The sequence below is a fragment of the Lontra canadensis genome, unplaced genomic scaffold (assembly GCF_010015895.1).
Source record: "Lontra canadensis isolate GAN:19392208 unplaced genomic scaffold, GSC_riverotter_1.0 scaffold4, whole genome shotgun sequence".
NCBI lineage: Eukaryota > Metazoa > Chordata > Mammalia > Carnivora > Mustelidae > Lontra > Lontra canadensis.
Window position 1 is genome coordinate 50,963,077 of NW_022630998.1, and position 19,482 is coordinate 50,982,558.

The window sequence follows — 19,482 nt, forward strand, 5'->3', positions numbered from 1 at the left end:
CTTAACTTATTGTGCCTTATGCAAGAGAACACTTCCAAATAATTTTAAAGTGTTACTTAAATGGCAGCATCAGTTTGAGACCCCAGTTTAAAGAGTTTAAAGAAAAGGGAATGCAATAGTGTACTGAGTTGAATTGTGTGCCCAAAAATTCATGATCACCCTGAACCTGAGGACATCCCTTTATGGAAACAGAGTCTTTGCAGATGTAATCAGCTAAATTGGATCATACTAGATTTTCCCCTAATCTGATGACTAGTGTCCTCAGAAGAAAAGAACACAGACATACAGACAAGCACAGGGAAACGCCCATGTGAAGATTGAGGCAGGAATTAGAGTTTTATTGCCACAAACCAAGGGATGCTAAGGATTGTTAGAAACCACCCAAACCTAGGAAAACTGAAGGAAGGATCCTTCCCCAGAGACTTCAGAAAGGGCATGGCCCTGCCAACACATTGATTTAATAGGCTCCTGAAATGTGAGATAACAAAATTTCTGTTGTTCAAAGCATAGTTTGTGGTACTTTATTAAGCAGCCATATGAAACTCATATATTTTAAACATCGAAGTCATGAGCTCTTTTAAAAGCCAAAACGTGTTGGTCCCTGGTTTTCCCAAGCCAGAAATATGGAGGCCACTGAAGTTTCTTTCAGATATTTCATATTGTGCTGTCTGGAGAAAACAACTGACAGGCTAAGAGGCTAATTTAAAGCCTTGGTACAACTGACACTGCTGAATAACTAAAAATTCAGTATAGAAATCACAGGAGTGCCATTTTCCAATGTTAAGGTAATTCATCAAGTTAAAAAAAATTTTGTTTATTCATTCGACACAGACAGGCAGAGGGAGAGGGAGAAGCAGGTCCAGAAGGGAGTTAAAGGCGCCCCTCAAGTTAAAATTTTAATTGTAACGTGAAGACTGAATTAACAGCTCATCTTCAAAACTGTACTTGCCTGGGGGCACTTGGGTGGCTCAGTTGGTTAAGCATCTGCCTTCGGCTCAGGTCATGATCCCAGGGTCCTGGGATGGAGTCCAACATTGGGCTCTCTGCTTGGCAGGGGAGTCTGCTTCTCCTTCTCCCTCTCCATTTCCCCCTGCTCCTGCTCTCTCTTAGAAATAAAATACTTTTTAAAAGACTGTACTTGCCTTACAGATGGATGAATATCCATCTTCTTCCTCTCAATTGTGAAATAAAGCATACAAAAGTGCATAAACCATGAAGAGTTTGAATACATTTTAAATGTAAATTCAGTATATTTTTAGATATGCCTATTCAAACAAAAATTTTTGAAAAATAAATTTTTTTTTCAGGTATTCTGGAATGTGCCTAGCTATCTGTGCAAAGAATCCAAGACTTACTTTCCCTGGACTGTGAACTTACTTTTTTGCTTATATTCATTTGATAATTAGCACCAATTAATTATCAAAGAATATCTTCTTTTTGTGAATACCTGCCAAAAAACACAAGTGATGCTGAAGCAGTCAAAGCGCTGGATAACTTTCTGAATCACAGAGTTTATACTGCCAACACATGTGTTGAACATTTGCACTGATGGTACAAAAGAAATGGGTAAACTACTGGTGGTATTTCACTGTGAATCAAGATGGTGACACCAAAGAGTATTAGTAATTATTCAATTTTTTAAATCCAGTAATTATTCAATTTTTAAAATCCCATTGCTCAGAATAGCCTGGCCAGAAAGCTGGCCCAGAATCCTTACCTAACAGTAAGGGGGAGAGGGAGCAACAGATTTGCTTAAGAATGTTCTGCTAAAGCAGTAAAAGTTACTGATTCTACTAGATTTCAACCCTTGAGTATATGTCTTTTCAACAGACATGCAATGTCTGTGATGCAATGGGACATATACCTAAGGCTAAATATATCAGGTCATGTTACCCAGATTTTGCCATCAGAAAGTATAAGGCAAATAAATTACACAAAACATCTAAGTCAGAGCAGATTACATTATTTATGACTTTGAGATGAGTCACAATGAAAAATAATGAAAGTTTTAAAAAGTATTAACTAACAAAGTTAATTAAGACCATACAATCATCTAGGGCAAGATTCTCCCAAATGCAAGAAGTCCTTCACAGTATCTATGAAAACTGGTCACCAAGCTCTTGTTTGAATACTGGTACTGCTCACTTCCCATTACAAGCCATTTTGTAAACTCTAATAAAAGATTTTTCATTCAGTGACTGAACTCTGCATCCCCCAACACCCTTGGATTGGCCCTAGTTTCCTTATTAGGGTAGCCTGATATAGTAAAAAGCACATAGACTTGGGAACTTAAACCTCATTCAAGTACCAGTGTACTCACATACTCACAGGAAGACTTTGGGCAGATTACTACCTTCTTGAGTTTCAGCTTGTACAAATGGGGAGTACTCACGCTTTCACTTCACTCCAGCAAATGGTCTAAGGTTCTATAAGAATATGTTTAAAACTTCTTGATAAATATATATTTATCCATGAAATACACATTTAAAAAATTATCTTGCTAGAGTTCTTTCCATTGACATACACAGAAAAAAAAATAACAAAAGCTAATATTGCTGAGTGGAAATAAAGGCTTTACATGTATTTTTTTGAGATCATTCCAAATACTATTCCATTTTACACTTAAGGAAATTGAAGCACATACAAGTTAGGTAACCCAACCAACATCACACAAAAACTAACCAATTAATCTCTTTTCCTAATAATATTTTAAATACTTGAAGACAGCTTTCCTACCTGCTCTCTACTTGCCTTATCTTTTGGGCAGTCTTGCACACACACACAAAAATCCATTGCTCAGAATAGCCTGGCCAGAAAGCTGGCCCAGAATCCTGGATTCAAAGCAATTGATCAGTGGACCTTCTGAGACCCAAGAACGCCTATGCTAATCTAGAGCAAGACAAATACCCCTGAGCAGCCACTCAGCCTGCAATGAGAGACATTCCAGAAAAATCTAACCTCTTTTCATAATTATCTTCAAGTCAAAAAGAACAGCTTGAAAATTTGTCAGTTAGCAACTGGAATTCCTGTAGATCTCTTCTCTACCAAATCAATAGCTAAAACTCAAGGCAAACAACTGATATTACTCTCAAATTTTTTCACTAATGTCACATCTTAGAAAAGAGTGATTTTTATGTCTTAGCAGACAGACACAGGGGAACTGTACCATCCAAAAGACTAATGTTCCCTTCAGAGTAGTCACATTGGCAGACTCTGTATTCAAAAACATGCAGGACAATGCTAGGCACTGAGTAGGCAGGTGCTCAGTGTGTGAATGATTTTGGTGATGCTGCCATTGCTTAAAGCATTTTTAGAATACTTTTGGTCCTCCTAAGTCTAGATATATGTTTAATTATCTTTGACAGTAGCTCTTCTTAGCCTTTGAGGTGACTGTTTAAAAAGTTGTAGAATCCAGGACGCCTGGGTGGCTCAGTTGGTTGAGCGACTGCCTTCAGCTCAGGTCATGATCCCAGAGTCCTGGGATCGAGTCCCACATCAGGCTCCCAGCTCCATGAGGAGTCTGCCTCTCCCTCTGTCCTCCCCTCTCATACTCTCTCACTGTGTCTCTCAAATAAGTAAAATTTAAAAAAAAAAGTTGTAGAATCCCTTCTTCCTCTCAATTGTGAAATAAAGCATACAAAAGTGCATAAACCATGAAGAGTTTGAATACATTTTAAATGTAAATTCAGTATATTTTTAGAAATGCCTATTCAAACAAACATTTTTGAAAAATAATTTTTTTTTTCAGGTATTCTGGAATGTGCCTAGCTATCTGTGCAAAGAATCTAAGACTTACTTTCCCTGGACTGTTATATAGACAAACATATATAGGTTAAATAATCATGTTTCTTGAGGAAGGGCCACACCTTTTTATCTTCAGGTTTCCTCATTCACTAACACTACATTATGTTTATGGTAATTTCCCAAAATTATTTTTAGTAAACTTTCAGATTTACTTTGGGCACAGAAAAAAGGCTTACTTATAAAAAAGCGAAAAATTACTTCTTAGAAGCTCATTTTTCTTAAGTCATTATGGAAGGTATTACTGATGGACTGCCTTGGGGAATTTCTCTAAGGCAGGCCACTTTCCCCCAACATGCCAGCAACAGTTGGCATTGCTAACACACACTCCTTTACCTAGACAACTCTTCAACTAAAGTCACACCTGGAATGAGGCATTCACAAGTTAATACTTCCACCTGTCCCTGTGGGGTTTTATTATTATTTCTATTAGTAATCCTTACACCCAATGTGGGACTCAAACTCAAGACCCCAAGATCAAGAGATGCATGCATCCAACTGAGCCAGCCAGATGCCCCCTGTCCCTGCAGTTTTAAGCAATCATGTTCAAGGACTCTTAAACCCAAACAGAAGGAACATTGAGTCTGGCAGTCCAGTTTTAATTTCTTTGAAGTTTCCCCCCTGAAATCAAAGTTTGGTCAGCATGGTCAATTAGGTTCTTGGTGATCTGGTCCCTGCAGCCTTACCTCCTTCTCCTGCTCCTATACTTTTACTTAACTCCTTAAGGTTTCCTGAAAGTCTTTGGCAGTAGGATGCCCTTGCACAGGCCAATTCCTTTGCCTAAAATTCCCTTCTGCTCTCTGTGCCTTAGTAAACGGTTCATTCCTTAAAACCAAGCTATGAGGGGCGCCTGGGTGGCTCAGTGGATTAAAGCCTCTGCCTTCGGCTCAGGTCATGATCCCAGGGTCCTGGGATCGAGCCCCACATTGGGTTCTCTGCTCAGTGGAAAGCCTGCTTCCTCCTCTCTCTGCCTGCCTCTCTGCCTACTTGTGATCTCTGTCAAATAAGATCTTAAAAAACAAAAAAATCAAGCTATGATGTCCTCTGGAAAGCCTATCTTAGCCCTCTGACCCTGCCCTACACTAACCCTATACATTACACATACTTGAAAACTAATTTGCCATGGTTTTCCTAGCAGGCTGTGATAAACTTCAGCACAGGAGGTTTTATTCTTTGTATTTTCAGCAGAGAGCCTGGCCTAGCAGGTCCTCATTTTAGTCTATTTATGATTTAACCTGAGAAGTCGCAGATTCAAGAAATACTATTTAGTCATTGGTCGTATTTAAAATGTGAACTAGTGTAGGCTTCATATGTACACTTACTTATTCTCCACCTTCAATCAGATCCCTTCTTACCCACGTTGGATAAAGCAGGCATTTTGAACTTCGGATCCAGTTAGAAGTGGTTTAGCCCTGCCTCTCATTAGGTATAGTAGAGTTTTCAGTCCTAACCGCAGCAACTTATTCCTAATTCTATGGATTTACAGTCCATGTGGCACCTCTGGTGTGCGTTAACTACATTATCACCTTGCAGCTTCACTAGCTGAAAGGTGTTTCTGGTCTCTAGTTTCTGGGTTCACATTTAGTACACTGATTTTACTGCTTTCCCTGTCAGACCCGTGATTCCCTCATCTCCACTCCAGAACATAATTTCAGTAATGCCCTCTTCTCTGTGCCTACTTAGCCTGAAGTATGCACTACTGAGAGATTTAACTTCACCACTTGTTGCTTTTTGTTACCTGAGCTATTATCTGGGCTTTGTATTTCTGCCACCCATCAGACTTCAAAATTCTGATGGGGACCTGAGGCCTTGGAAAAGCAACTTGCAATACCAAACCTTGGACACTCACTTATTTCAAGGCTCTTGTTCCATTTTATGTCCTGTTGCTGGTAAAGAGATGCTTTTGGTTCTCATTCAATTCACATTCAGAACAAAGAGATGACATACTCTTTACCAAATACTTCTCCAGTACTTTAGAGAAAAGTTCTAGTTTCCACCACAGGCAGGCTTTTTCTTAGAATTAATGGTCCCTATTATTTTTGGCACAACCCAAATGAGAAGATTCAAATAAAAGCACTTAATAAAACATCTTTTATAAAGTTATGAGAAGGAGATTATGGAGCATCCAAATAGAATGTGACGTCAAGTTAATGATGGCTTTTTTTGAATCAAAAGCAAGTCATTTATGACATGTTCCTAAGTTTAAGATATGTTCATATAACCATATTCTAACAACAGTACAAAATAAACACTAACAAAAGGAATTTAAAATTTTTGTTTATAGGAATCAGGCCCTTCAAGACACTGAATTTTTAATAGTTAATATAAATCTGGTGTTATGAAATCAATCTATTTTCAGGTTAACACTTCTACATTTATTTCAACTTTAATAGAAATAGATTTATGGAAATATAAATAATTCTAATCCTTATCTTAATATAAAGCAAATTAAGATACAATTTTTGAAATACTATTTTAAACCCATTACCGTAAGATTTTTGCTCATTTATTACATTTCATACCAAAAAAGAGGGGAGGAAGTGCTGAAAGGAGGGAGGTAGTAGTAAGAGGGAAGGATTACAAAGGAGGGGAAACCAAAAAACTTCTGGGGGTGACAGGTATTGTTCACTACCTTAATTGCAGTGATTGTTTCACAAATCAACGTTTATCAAATGATACCTGTAAATGTGTAGTTTACGTTAATTTATACTTTAGTAAAGTGGACTGTAAAAAAAAATAATAATAATCTGCTGTGGAGAAACTGAGTATGAAGCAGCCCAAAGTACTTTTTTTTTTCAGACCTCCATTATGGCCTATTTTTGTGTTCAACAATTCCACACTAGATGTCCAATTTAACTAGTACTTATGAGCTCCCTTTCAAACAATATGGTCCAAACTCTTTACCAGCTACCCATTATTCAGAGAGCAAGTTAAAATTATGCTAAGATGTAATGGTTCTATTGAAATTGTATGGATCCACCCACTCAGTAACCAAACTTGGTGATACTATCATTTAATAAGGAGAATAAACCACACCACTGTACCTTACCATGCTTATAAAAGGTAAACTAAAACACAGTCCATATCAATGCCATGAATGCACAATAAACATTACTTAACTGATAAGAATTATGATAAAAAAATTTTATCTGAATATAAAGCAAAAGATGCCAGAAAAATTTTCTTAAGAAATCTTTTCTGAAAGCTCTTCAGTAGAAAGTTAGATTTTTAATGTAAACCACATTTCTCAGGTCCCTTTTTAGTTTATGTTAGCAAATACATTTTATATCTGATAGATTTCATTAATCTGTTAACCAAACAGTGCAATCTAGGAGTCCCCCAAACATTTCGTTATGTGATACTGACAGAGCTTTGTCAAAGCATACTTGGGATGCGATAGTACATTTAACACTAGGTGATTAGATTGCATTGTGGTGTATTTTAAGAATCTATTTAAAAGATAATTTTAAGATTTATTTAATACTTTGTTACCACTCTAACTCATCCTTAGTTTTGTGGGGATAAAACTGTGCTTTTGGTTTTTGTTTAATTTTCCCATCACCACCAGTCTCAGTGTGAACAAAAAATCTGGCTTCTCTTGAAAGCTGGGTAGTTTGGGCAGGACCTTGAGGTAGAAACAGCAAAACCACTGCAGCCTTCTGAGAAAATACAATTTAAAAGAAGATAAAACTGACGATTAGCTTAATCTAATGGAAAACCTACATTCTTGCTGAGATTAAACCCTTTACAATCAGCATATATTTAAACATGGACGGAAATGGGATGAGGAAAGCTATAAGCAAATGCAGGTAAACAAAACAAGAAACAGCAAAATACAAATATACAGAGCTAAATTACTCTTCCAGTCAGCAATGAAACAGTAATGATTCTAAAATATGCAAGTGAAAAATAAAGTGACTATTTAACAACATTCATTCAATAAAATTGTTAAGCATTTGATAATAAAAAGGATATTTTCCATAACTTTCTTTTTGTAAACTAAGAAAGTAATCACTATCTTTAATAAAGAAAGTATAACTTTGTTTTAATAAGTAAATAAAGCATTTTGTGTTTAGAAACCAAAACCTCGAACACTAGAGAGAACAACAATATTCTGAAAATCCAGTTTATTTTCCATGTGTGGACAGATCCAGTCAGTGTGATCAGTTTTTCTGCATGTGTAATAATTTATCAAAATAAGTATTCCCACAAGACTCTTCCATCATCTCTGAAAGTCCTGGTCTGAAAACATACCCAAATAAAGTTCTTGAAAATCACCTCTTAAAATTTGGAAGAAAGTGTGTCAAGTCTTTCCTGTAACGTTTACTGAACTACACATGGCTAAAGAGCAATTTAGGTTTTAAAAGGTGACTAGTACAACACTTGAGTTCAGGAAATTAATGTTTTAGTGCACTTTGCTCCAGTTTTAGCCAACATGCTACATTGTCATTTTGGGGGCGGGGGGGGCACAAAGTGGACTTGAGGATTTCCATTGTACGAAAGAGATATGACTCTGCAAGCAAAACAGTGTAAGCTGCCTTTTTTCTTAAGACCTGGACATTTTAAGACAGAAGCTTTGCAAAACATTACACAATTTTTTATTATTAAATGAGAAAATCTCATTTGTTACATCGTCACATTGCTAGTCAGAGAAATGCTGCAGTGATGAAGAAAGTCAATGTTGGATCAACCAAAGTCCTCATTTCTACAACATTCATTTACAAAGAAATAATGTTCAACACAGCCCAACACAACATTCTTGGTTTTCTTCATAGTGAAGTCCCTCAAAAAAATCATCTTCTAATGGGGTATTTTACTACATAAATTATAGTTCTTCATTTTTACAATTCACCCCAAACTGTATGAGAGATGTATCACACTAAAATTTCTAAAGCTGTTAGGAAATCCTTCACACATCATCATCATCTGATGTGTCACTGCTACTTGTCTCTGTGTCATCATTCTCAATAGTGGGTTTGAAAGTGCTGTTTTTCCAGGGTCCAAACTTGAAGTCACAGATCAGGCCATTTTTCAAAATACCATTTTTCCTCAGACCATTCTTCTGTAACTAAAAGATCAAAAATAAATATATTAAATACATAATCTATCCTCCTCCAGGGGTTACTTATAAATTAAGAATACTGTAATAATTCAATGTAACCATGACTACATTAAAAAATTGTCTTCTACCCTGAAAATTCCAGATGGTATCATTTCTGGAAAACTAGTTAAATACAGTTAATTGATTCAACTGTCCTAACAAATTCTTCCCTAGGAATAAATCCTTACCTTTTAGAGAACCACAATTAACACCTACCAAACCAGAAAGTAGATAAATAAAATTAATGTTTATTATCAGCATAGTGAAAAGAGCATAAATTGTCGATCCAGACAGAGTAGGTGTGGACATAACCCTATCACTTGTTAAGGTACTAAATAATCCTTTCCAAATTTTCATTTCTTTAAGTGAAAGTTGTACTAAATACCTTCAGTGCTAACTAGAATAAAATTAGCAGCCATTAAGCTTCAGCTGTTATTTTTATTATTCTGACCAAACTGAACTATTAACACACCCCACAAACTGCTTTATTCACACACTACAGAGTAAGTAGAATACAAACCATTCCAGTAGGCAAGTATTCAAGTTATGTCCACAAAATAACAAAATCAAATACAGCCTTTGCTTAACCGCAGAGATTCTAATACTGGGGAAAAAAAAGTCTTCCGTTTCTGAAAATGAAAAATCAGAACTAAAGGGGTTAGATGGTAGTAAATAAGAACTGGGCCCAAAGATCACAAATTGCGGGGGGAGGGTGCTGATCCAAATTAGAAACAATTTAAAGACACAAAACTAAGTTACATTAATAATGGTAACATTATAATTTCTAATAACTGTGGTCCTTTGAGTTTCTTTCATGAAAAATGAGTCTCTAGTAATTTACACCAAAATCTCTAAATACAACCTTCTGTAAGACCAAATCCACCCCTATATTACTATTTGGACCTGTCTAGGAGCTTCACATTCTAGAGGGTTTTCTCTCTCTTTTTTAATCATTAAATCTTGAATGTTAGGTTATGATCCAAATGAAAAAAGCTGCTTACATCACAGCTAATTTTGTTAACAGACTTTCGAAAACAAGAAATAACAAGTCTAGAGTCTTAGCCCTCAATTTTCCTTTTGCCCTTCCTGTTTCTCTATTTTCCATAGCAGATTTCCTTTTCTAAATTATACAGTTTAAGCTACCTCCCCTTCACTTTGAATAAATGACCTCATACCACCTTTACTAAGAAAAACCAAAGCGCATGTATGCATCCCTTGGTATTCTCAGCCACTGTGATGAGTACAAACACAACCTGACCTTTTCTTAAAGGTACAGCTTTACCACCCCCTAAAGTTCTATCCTTGCTTTTCACATACTTATCATCAATGCTATCTCATCTTTCCACAGCCCGAAATCAGCTGGAGAACTTACTGATTTTAAAGAAGGGGGAGGTGGCAGCTGGGTGCTCAGTCAGTTAAGAGTCTGACTTCAGCTTAGGTTATGATCTCGGGGTCCTGGGATGGAACCCCCTATAGGGCTCTATGTGCAGCACGGAGTCCGCTTGTCCCTTTCCCTCTCCCCCCATCGTGTGGACTCTGTAATAAATAAAATCTTAAAAAAAAAAAAACCAACTAAATTTTTTTCTCTAAATGTCTGCACTGTCCCCACAAATATCTAACTTAGCATGTTCTTTTTAAGCCTCCTAAAAACTAGCTCCTCCTGTATTTTTGTTTATAATGATACAATTAGCAGTTCAGAGCTTAAAATTTTCAAAATCCTACTGATTCTATTTCAGATCTCAGTCTCATCAAGTCCATGTTTTACTATCATTTCTCCCTCCTCTAATTATTATAATATATTCCCAACTAATCATCCTGATTCTGGTCTTCCAAAATGCCCTTCCAATGTACACTTTATACTACACCTTTATTCCATTATGTACAAATGACTGTTTCACATCCCTTAAACACACACACACACACACACACACACAAATACCTCCAACTCCTTGATCTCCTGCTCTCACCTTATTTTGAAATCACAATCTGCTTTACATGGAAATCCCTCTAACCACATTAAAATGCTGCTCTATGAAGGACCTCATCTATGTAAAAGTCCGTAATATCTTGGGCAAAATTTAAAAAACGGGAGTTTGAAATCAGAGTCTCCTCCGTTAACATTTAAAATATAAATCCTTTAATAAATAGCATCAAGCCCTAATGATTTTTCAGGTACTTGTGTCAAATGGTATGTCTTCATTAATATGAACGTATCCATGTTATTAGTTTAGGATAATCTGGACTTTATACTTACATGCCACTGCTCTCCAACATACAGAATGCACAAAATTTTTGTATCACTCTGTAGGATTTTATCTACCCGCCCAGTTATCATGAAGGTGAAAGCCAACTCTCTTTGTCAGATAAATATTTATGTTCTTTGGAACTACTACCTTATGGTAATGGTACCTGGTGGCTTTCTCTTGATGGCTTTCACCAGATTCAGAACTGTTTAAACAGATTCACAAACTGATAAATCCATACAGTGAACTACTAATCACCAAACATGGATGAGTTTCAAAAGCATAAAAGCAGCCAAATCTGAAACTACACAGTACTTGGTTCAATTATTGAAACATTCCAGAGACATATTATGGTGACAAAAACAAATCAATGTCTGTCAAGGACTATAGCTGGGAGTAGAAGAATTAAATGCCAGGGGGGATGATTGTTATACATCTGTCATCTGTCAAAACTCATCCCACTGTGCACTTAAAGTCAACGTTTTTATGTAAAATATTAAGTATAAAATACAAGACCAAAAAAAAAAAAAACCTTAAAACTACTACACATCATTAACTTCACAACCATGTTATGAAAATAACATGAGGCACTAAGAACTTCTGAATAAAAAAATTTAAGCTGGGAAGGAAGAAATGTGAAATTGGAGAAAAGTAATCTGTTCACAGATGACATGACCTTAATATGTAGAACACCCTGAAGATTCCACATAAGAATTAAGAACAAATACAGCAAGGTTGCACACTGAAGATCAACACAAAAAAGTTAGTTGTGCTTCCTTAACAATGAATAATCCAAAAAGGAAGTAAGAAAACAATTCTATTTACTACTGTATTAAAAAGAATAAACACTTAGAAATAAATATAAGGAATAAACAACCAAAAGAGGCCAAAAATTTCTAAAATGCAAACTATAAATCACTGCTGCAAATATTTAAAGAACACGAACATATGTAAAGACAATCCATACTCCTGGACTGTGACTATTACATCCAAAGCAATCCACAGAATAAATGCAATCCCTACCAAAATCTCGAAGGTATTTTCTGCAAAAGTAGAAAAACCAATCCTAAAATTCATATGGAATCTCAAGGGTTTCCAAATAGCCAAAATCCACTCCATGTAGTCAAAAACCCATGCATTACTTTTGACTTCCCCAAAACTTAACTACTAACAGTCTACTGTTGACTAGGAAGCCTTATAGATAACAGAAAGCAATTAATATATATTTTCTATGTTATATTTATTATATACAGCATTCTTAAAGGTAAAAAGTAAAAATGTTAAGACAATCATAAGAGAAAATACATGTACAGTACTGTAAAATATCGGCATCTAAGTAGACTCATGCAACTGAAATCTGTGTTCTTCAAGGAGAAACTCAAATGATTTTTGACAAAGTTTTGACAGATATATCCACAAGAATAAAGGCAGGTCCTTAAAACACAAACAAAACTAACACAAATGGATCAAAGACTTAAACCTAAGAATCAAAACTACCGATCACAGATTTAAGAAAACACGGGGGAGGGGCACCTGGGTGGCTCAGTGGGTTAAAGCCTCTGCCTTCAGCTCAGGTCATGATCTCAGGGTCCTGGGATCGAGCCCCACATCGGGCTCTCTGCTCAGTGGGGAGCCTGCTTCCTCCTCTCTCTCTCTGTCTACTTGAGATCTCTGCCTATCAAATAAATAAATAAAATCTTGGAAAAAAAAAAAAAAAAGGAAAGAAAAATCACGGGGGAAAAGCTTCCGGACGTTCAGTTTGGTATGGATTTCTGTAATACGACAGTAAAAGTAGGGGGAACTAAAGAAGAAAATCAGTAAACAGGACCCCATCAAAAATTTAAAACTTTTATGCATCAAAGAATATAATCCAAAGAGTAAAAAGGCTATCTGTGGAATGTGAGAAAATATTTGTAAATCATGTAGAAACAGGAGTTAAAATCCACAATATATAAAGAAATACCACAACTCCACAAGAACCTGATTAAAAATGGTCAAAGTACCTGAATAAATATTTCTCCAAAGAGGTACACAAATGGCCAGTAAGTACAAGCAAAGATTCTCAACATCACTATTAACCAATACTGAAGTGCAAATTAAAACCACAGTAAGATACCTACTTGGCAATCATTAGTATAGCTCCTATCAATAGATAAGATAAGGTAAGATAAGATAAATTCTTCAGCATCACTGGTGAGGAATATAAAATGGTGCAGCTTCTGTGGAAAAATGGTTATGGGTGGTTCCTCAAAAAGTTAAACACAGATGACCATATGATCCAGCAATTCCAATTCTATCAAACATTTCCTAATACTCTTTCAACAAAAAGGAGACTATGGAAACAAAAAGATGTTTCAGAACTTGAAATATACTTATGCAAGAAGAAGGATAAAAGGTGAAGCTACTTGGAAAGCTACTGATGCTTTCTACTTATCCCCACACTATTTAAAAAAAAAAAAGTCAGAAACATGACAAATCACAGACATATTATTTATACTAATTCCTAAGCATTGCAGACTGGTTTAAAACAAAAGGCAATTCTGACATATACTGTGGTGTCTAATAAATTCCCAAATAGAAAGGTATAAAACCTCCCTTCCCTTAAGAAATGCTTAATATGTTGTTCTGATTAAGGAAAGGCAATGTAAAGTGAACTTGTATGATACAGGTCTTCTCACCTGTTCACTAATAACTTGGAATTCTCTCATTTCATCCTCAGTTAAGGGAGCACATGTTTCATCATTCTCACTGTCTTCTTGCCAGCCCATCTCCTTTAACAATCTGAAAAAATAGGGAAATAGGTAAATTTAATTTAGAGCTTCACCCAAGTAGGATAATACCATTTACACTGTGTGCAAGAAAACACCATCCACATCCATTTATAAAAAGTCCTCGGGACACATAAAAAAACTTTTTTACTCTATGCTTTCAATCTTTCTGAAAATGAGCAAGTAAGATTAAAGCCCAATAAACTGTGTTAGTTAAGATTTAGAATGAACTGTGCAACTGCTTTAAACTTTGTCAGAGGTTCTCCAGGCTAGAAATTTGCAGAAGGGTCTCTAGCTCAGAAACTAAAATAAAAAACTGCTAAAAACGTAAACTAAAAGTAAAAGCAATATTCCTCCTGGTTTTTTTTTTTTTTTTTAAAGGTTTTATTTATTTATTTGACAGACAGAGATCACAAGTAGGCAGAGAGGCAGGCAAAGAGAGAGGAGGAAGCAGGCTCCCTGCCGAGCAGAGAGCCCGACGTGGGGCTCGATCCCAAGACCCTGGGATCATGAACTGAGCCGAAGGCAGAGGCTTCAACCCACTGAGCCACCCAGGCGCCCCCCTCCTGGTTTTCTTTAATATCCCCACAGTCTATCATATTCTTAGCTACGCATTACTTTTTTTTTTTTTAAAGATTTTATTTATTTATTTGACAGAGATCACAAGTAAACAGAGGGGGGGGGGGAGGGAAGAAGCAGGCTCCCTGCTGAGCAGAGAGCCCGAGGCCAGGCTCAATCCCAGGACCCTGGGATCACTACCTGAACCAAGGCAGAGGCTTTAACCGACTGAGCCTCCCAGGTGCCCCCACATTACGTTTTTTGCTTTGAACAATTGAGCTATCTTATCCCCACCTTACATTTTACAGTGTATTTACCTGTTGATATTACCTCTCAGGTGTATGCCAGTCATCAACCTCAACACATATTTCAATGTGAAAGGGGCACTGTGTTCTACAGTAACAGAAAGACCACTTTCTTAAAAGCTCTTAACTAGGATCTAAGTAAATGAAATTAATAATATGGCTATTCTGTTTTCTTTCCAATTTTTAAAAGAATACCTCCATCTTAGGCAGAGTCTAAGAAAAAAAAAATCATTAGCAGGGACCAATGACTTTTCTCCAGTCAGACAAATATGAAAATCATAGTCATAGCTGATGCATTTGACTTAACTATTTCAAAGTTTGTTTCTTATACAGCTACACACACTGTATTGGTCTGTCTGTATTCATTTTTTAATAATTATCTCTCTTCAAATAAATAAATAAAATCTTTAAGGGGCGCCTGGGTGGCTCAGTGGGTTAAGCCTCTACCACTGGTTCAGATCATGATCTCAGAGTCCTGGGATAGAGCCCCACATTTGGCTCTCTGCTCAGCGGGAAGCCTGCTTCTCTCCCCCGCCCCCACTGCCTGCATCTCTGCCTACTTGTGACCTCACTCTCTATGTCAAATAAATAAATAAAATCTTAAAAAAAAAATTATCTCTTTTACATATTTGTTATTCTATTCATACCTACTCATCTTTCAACTTGAGCCTGCAACAAAGGTCTTGTACCTTTTCAAATAATCTCACAGAATATCAGTGCTCAGAGAATCTGAATAAAATTTGACATAACACCTATATTTTACATATAAAGAATCAAGACAATATAAGTAAAATAACTGGCTTACTTGATGGCAAAGAAGCAAAGAGAATTCTGGTTTCCTCCTTCCAAGTTAGTTTATACTGCACCAAACCCTCTAGACCAAAATGTCACAAAATCACTGTCAATTACTATTTCTCTCATTCCTTTTAATCGTTTAACACTTTTTTTTCCAACAGTGTCTTCACTCTTCAACTCAGACGGCTTCTTATGGAATGGCATTTCCATTCCCAATGTCACTTAGTTCAGAGCCTACAGATCTAGATAGGTAAAACAATCTAACTGTTTTTGCTAGATCCTTTAGTTAACTACAAGTTAACTGAACAATAATGCAAATGAAACAAATTATTTCAAATTGTATAAAAGACAAGCATTCCTAAATGTCCAATCTCACACATTTCCCCTTCCTTCCAGTGGGTATAACTGTTAACTTTCTGGAATAGCTTTCACAACAAATACTCTGCTCTACAGTTAGTAATAGACTGTGACAGTGATCTGGACACCTTTGCTTTTTCAAACTATTACCAAGTCACCCATACACCACCTTACACTTTCATAATACTCTGCTGTTTCCAATTGCTTCCCACTTTCTAAAGAACAAACTCCTTAACACCAATGACCACAAATTCACATTTCTTACATTCGAAAAAGCATAGGTTTAGAAGCAGAGGACTTGGGTCACAATTCCTACTCTATCACAAACAGGTACAAAAGCCACTTCTCTGAACTATTTCTTCATCTCAAGCAATGAAGAAGCTTGAATAGATCTCAAAGGCCCTGGCTCTTCAATTTCATTCTAATTCCATTAAGGACTACACACTCCCTCAAGATACCTCACTCACTGGCCCTAAACAAACCAGGTATGTATTTAACTCTAAATATCCATTTCACACCCCCTTCTTGTCTAATAATGTCTCACCTTTAAAGATTTAGCTCTCACTTACTCTGACTGGTACTAAAGTCAGGAGATCATCCCAAATTCCCTTGAATTTCTTTGGCACTCATTTGATGCTTTCAACAACTATCCCCCACCCTTAACATTCAAGCTATCCTATGGTGATGATATACTGAAACTTGACAACAAAACTAAGAATATATGTGTTTGTAATATTTTATGTTTCATGTATTTTTCATTTTATATTTTAGCTTACACATACGAACTAAGAATTGTCATCCTTGAAAACTGTATCACTGACACCTGCTTCATTAAATTCAACCAATGTTAAGTACTTAATATGCACATAACTTAAGAATTACAAAGTTTATAGGAAATCTGAAGCCACAGAGAAGAAATACCACTCCATTTTCAGAGAAATAAAACCCAAAATCTAAAAGAAGGCATTACCTTTGCTACCTCAAAAAAACAATGTATTAATGTGTATCTGTAGAACACTTACATACACTATACAAAGCAGAAAGAAAACTCAAGCTAAGAAATTTAAATTAAAATGGCTATGGCGGGGGCGCCTGGGTGGCTCAGCGGGTTAAAGCCTCTGCCTTCGGCTCAGGTCATGATCCCAGGGTCCTGGGATCGAGCCCCGCGTCAGGCTCTCTGCTCGGCGGGGAGCCTGCTTCCCACCCACCCTCTGCCTGCTTGTGATCTCTGTCAAATAAATAAAATCTTAAAAAAATAAAATAAAATAAAATGGTTATGCCCTCTTTTTATTGACTTGGAATCCTTTTTAACATGTGCAACATTAAATATAAAGTTAAAAAAAAGATATATAATGAAATATTCATTCAGGTAGTCAACACTGATAATCTCTTCATGTAGCATGGGTTCCTCACCAACCGCCCTAGAGTTTATTCCAATTTTAGATCTCCTCTTCTTGGCTCTATTTGGCTTAGTTCCCAAATTCTATTCTCTCCATTTTCTCCCGTTAGTAGTCAGCAGAGGACCAATATCTGTCGAGGTATGGAACTAAGAAGTCTGTCCTCCCTGTACCTCCATGAACCAAAGAAGAAACCACCAAAACACTTTCTACACTATGTCTGCAGATGAAGAAATAACAACACTAAAGCATTCATTATCAGTATTGGGGTCATAAGAATACTTTCTAAGTAACTATGGCTCAACCTTCTTTTGCTACAAAATACTAAAGGCAAATACTAAACAAAAAGGTACTAAGTTTCAACTTTACTATTAAGTTTCAACTTTTTTTTACAGCCTTCACAGTTTCTACAAGTAGGCAATTTATCTTTATTCTTTTACTGCCTATATGCTGTATCTCCCTAAAAGAGAACTCATCTTTTACTACCATTAGAACATCTGGTTTGTACACTTCTTATCTGCATAAGACTTGTTCTCTTCTATCAACTGACTTGAAATATTTAAATGACTACTGGTGAGAATGGGAACTGGAAAAACATATCTTTGGGTACTAGCATGACAGAATCTGATTATTTTAATTATGTGTGCCATCTGACCAATCAACTTTCATTCCTAGTAGTCTGTTTTATAAACACACTTAACAAATGTTTAAGGATATAAATACAAGGATGTTCATATGGGTGCCATTTTTTTTTTAAGATTTTATTTATTTTGAGAGAGAAAAAGAGTACATGCAGGGGGAGGGGCAGAGGGAGAGAAAGAATCTCAAACAAACTCCTTGCTCACCACAGAAATCAACAAGGGTCTTGATCTCACCACCCTGAAATCATGACCTGAGCCAAAATCAAGAGTTGGGACACTGAACCAACTGAGGCACCCAGGTGGCTCACACAAGCACTACTTGTAAAAAAGAGACACAGGGAAGGATCCCTGGTCAGTAGATAAACAGTTTTCATGAATTATATCCATACTACAGAATAGCAGCTTCAAAGGAGGTATACAATATTTCTATTAGAAAAATACTGAAGTGTCTATTTATGCCTATCTTTTTTAAAAGGAATTAAGGTTTACTAGTTTTTGCACATATGACACTGCAGCCAGTATTCAGCCTACAATAAGAGTCACAAATCATAAACCGTAACATGAGGTAAAGGAATCCTACCCTTTGGGCGGAAATAAAAAGTATGGTTACTGATCCATTCATACTAAATGCATAGTAACAAAATACAGTTGCCCAAACAAGTAAATTTAAAGATACTACCTAGTTAAGTTAGCTTAAAACTAATCTAGTTAAATTAACTCTCATCAAATGGGCATTCATGTTTATCATACACCCAATCAATTATTTTAGGTAAAAGGAAGCCCAAATTAGTATAGGAGGATTACAAAATTAAAACAAATGCCTGTATTCTCATACACAATAGTTATAGCCACATCGAAAAAGAGCAAGACATAATCTGGTAAAGGGAAACAAAAACCATCATAGAAATTAAGACTAATGTATGAATTGGGCCAGAAAGACAAAGATATAAAGGGGCCTTTAATATAAAATTTTTAAAAGTTATTCCATAGTAGGTATAGCCTACATCCCCACTGTCTTAGAATTAAAAGAAGTTCTAAAAGAAATGGCACTGAACTAAACAGAAAGTCAAATCAACCACAGAGGCTGTTAAGAAGTATCACTCCACACTGAGCCTGGTCCTAAAGAACATTTAAAAAAAAAAAAAAAAAACAAAAAACAAAAAAACCTTTTTAAAGATTTTACGTATTTACTTGTCAGAGACCAAGAATACAAACAGGGAGCAGCAGGCAGAGGGAGAAGCAGGTTCCCCTCTGAGCAATGAGTCCGACATGCGACTCGATCCCAAGACCCTGGGATCATGACCTAAGCCAAAGGTTTATTTCAAGACCACATGAAGAGTAAATAATTTCTACCAAAATACCGCTCTTAATTTTAGAATCATGGGAGGAACAAAACATAAAAGTTCACTCTAGACTTTAATACTCCTCAATTCTTAGACTAACTCACTTAAGAGTTCCCCCATTTAAAAACTGTTTCAAGACTATATTAACAGAAGCACAAAGTGCTCTTGAAAGT

The 19,482-nt window shown here is 36.2% G+C and overlaps 1 protein-coding gene across 5 annotated transcripts in view; it reads right to left on the reverse strand.

Annotated features, from left to right (window-relative positions):
* Window positions 1–7,474: 7,474 nt before the first annotated feature.
* The window catches only part of GPBP1 (GC-rich promoter binding protein 1), a 76,360-nt gene continuing 64,352 nt past the window's right edge, over window positions 7,475–19,482 (reverse strand). For 3 of the 5 annotated variants that reach the window (XM_032850240.1, XM_032850230.1, XM_032850248.1), the window contains 2 exons: window positions 13,824–13,926; window positions 7,475–8,869 (listed from right to left, as the gene is read on the reverse strand). In XM_032850240.1, the coding sequence (XP_032706131.1) occupies window positions 8,711–8,869; window positions 13,824–13,926 (262 nt within the window). In that variant the 3' untranslated portion in view covers window positions 7,475–8,710. Of the gene's footprint in view, window positions 8,870–13,823; window positions 13,927–14,788; window positions 14,865–15,581; window positions 15,651–19,482 lie in introns of those variants that run through there. The other 2 variants (XM_032850257.1, XR_004381723.1) reach the window with 2 other exon arrangements.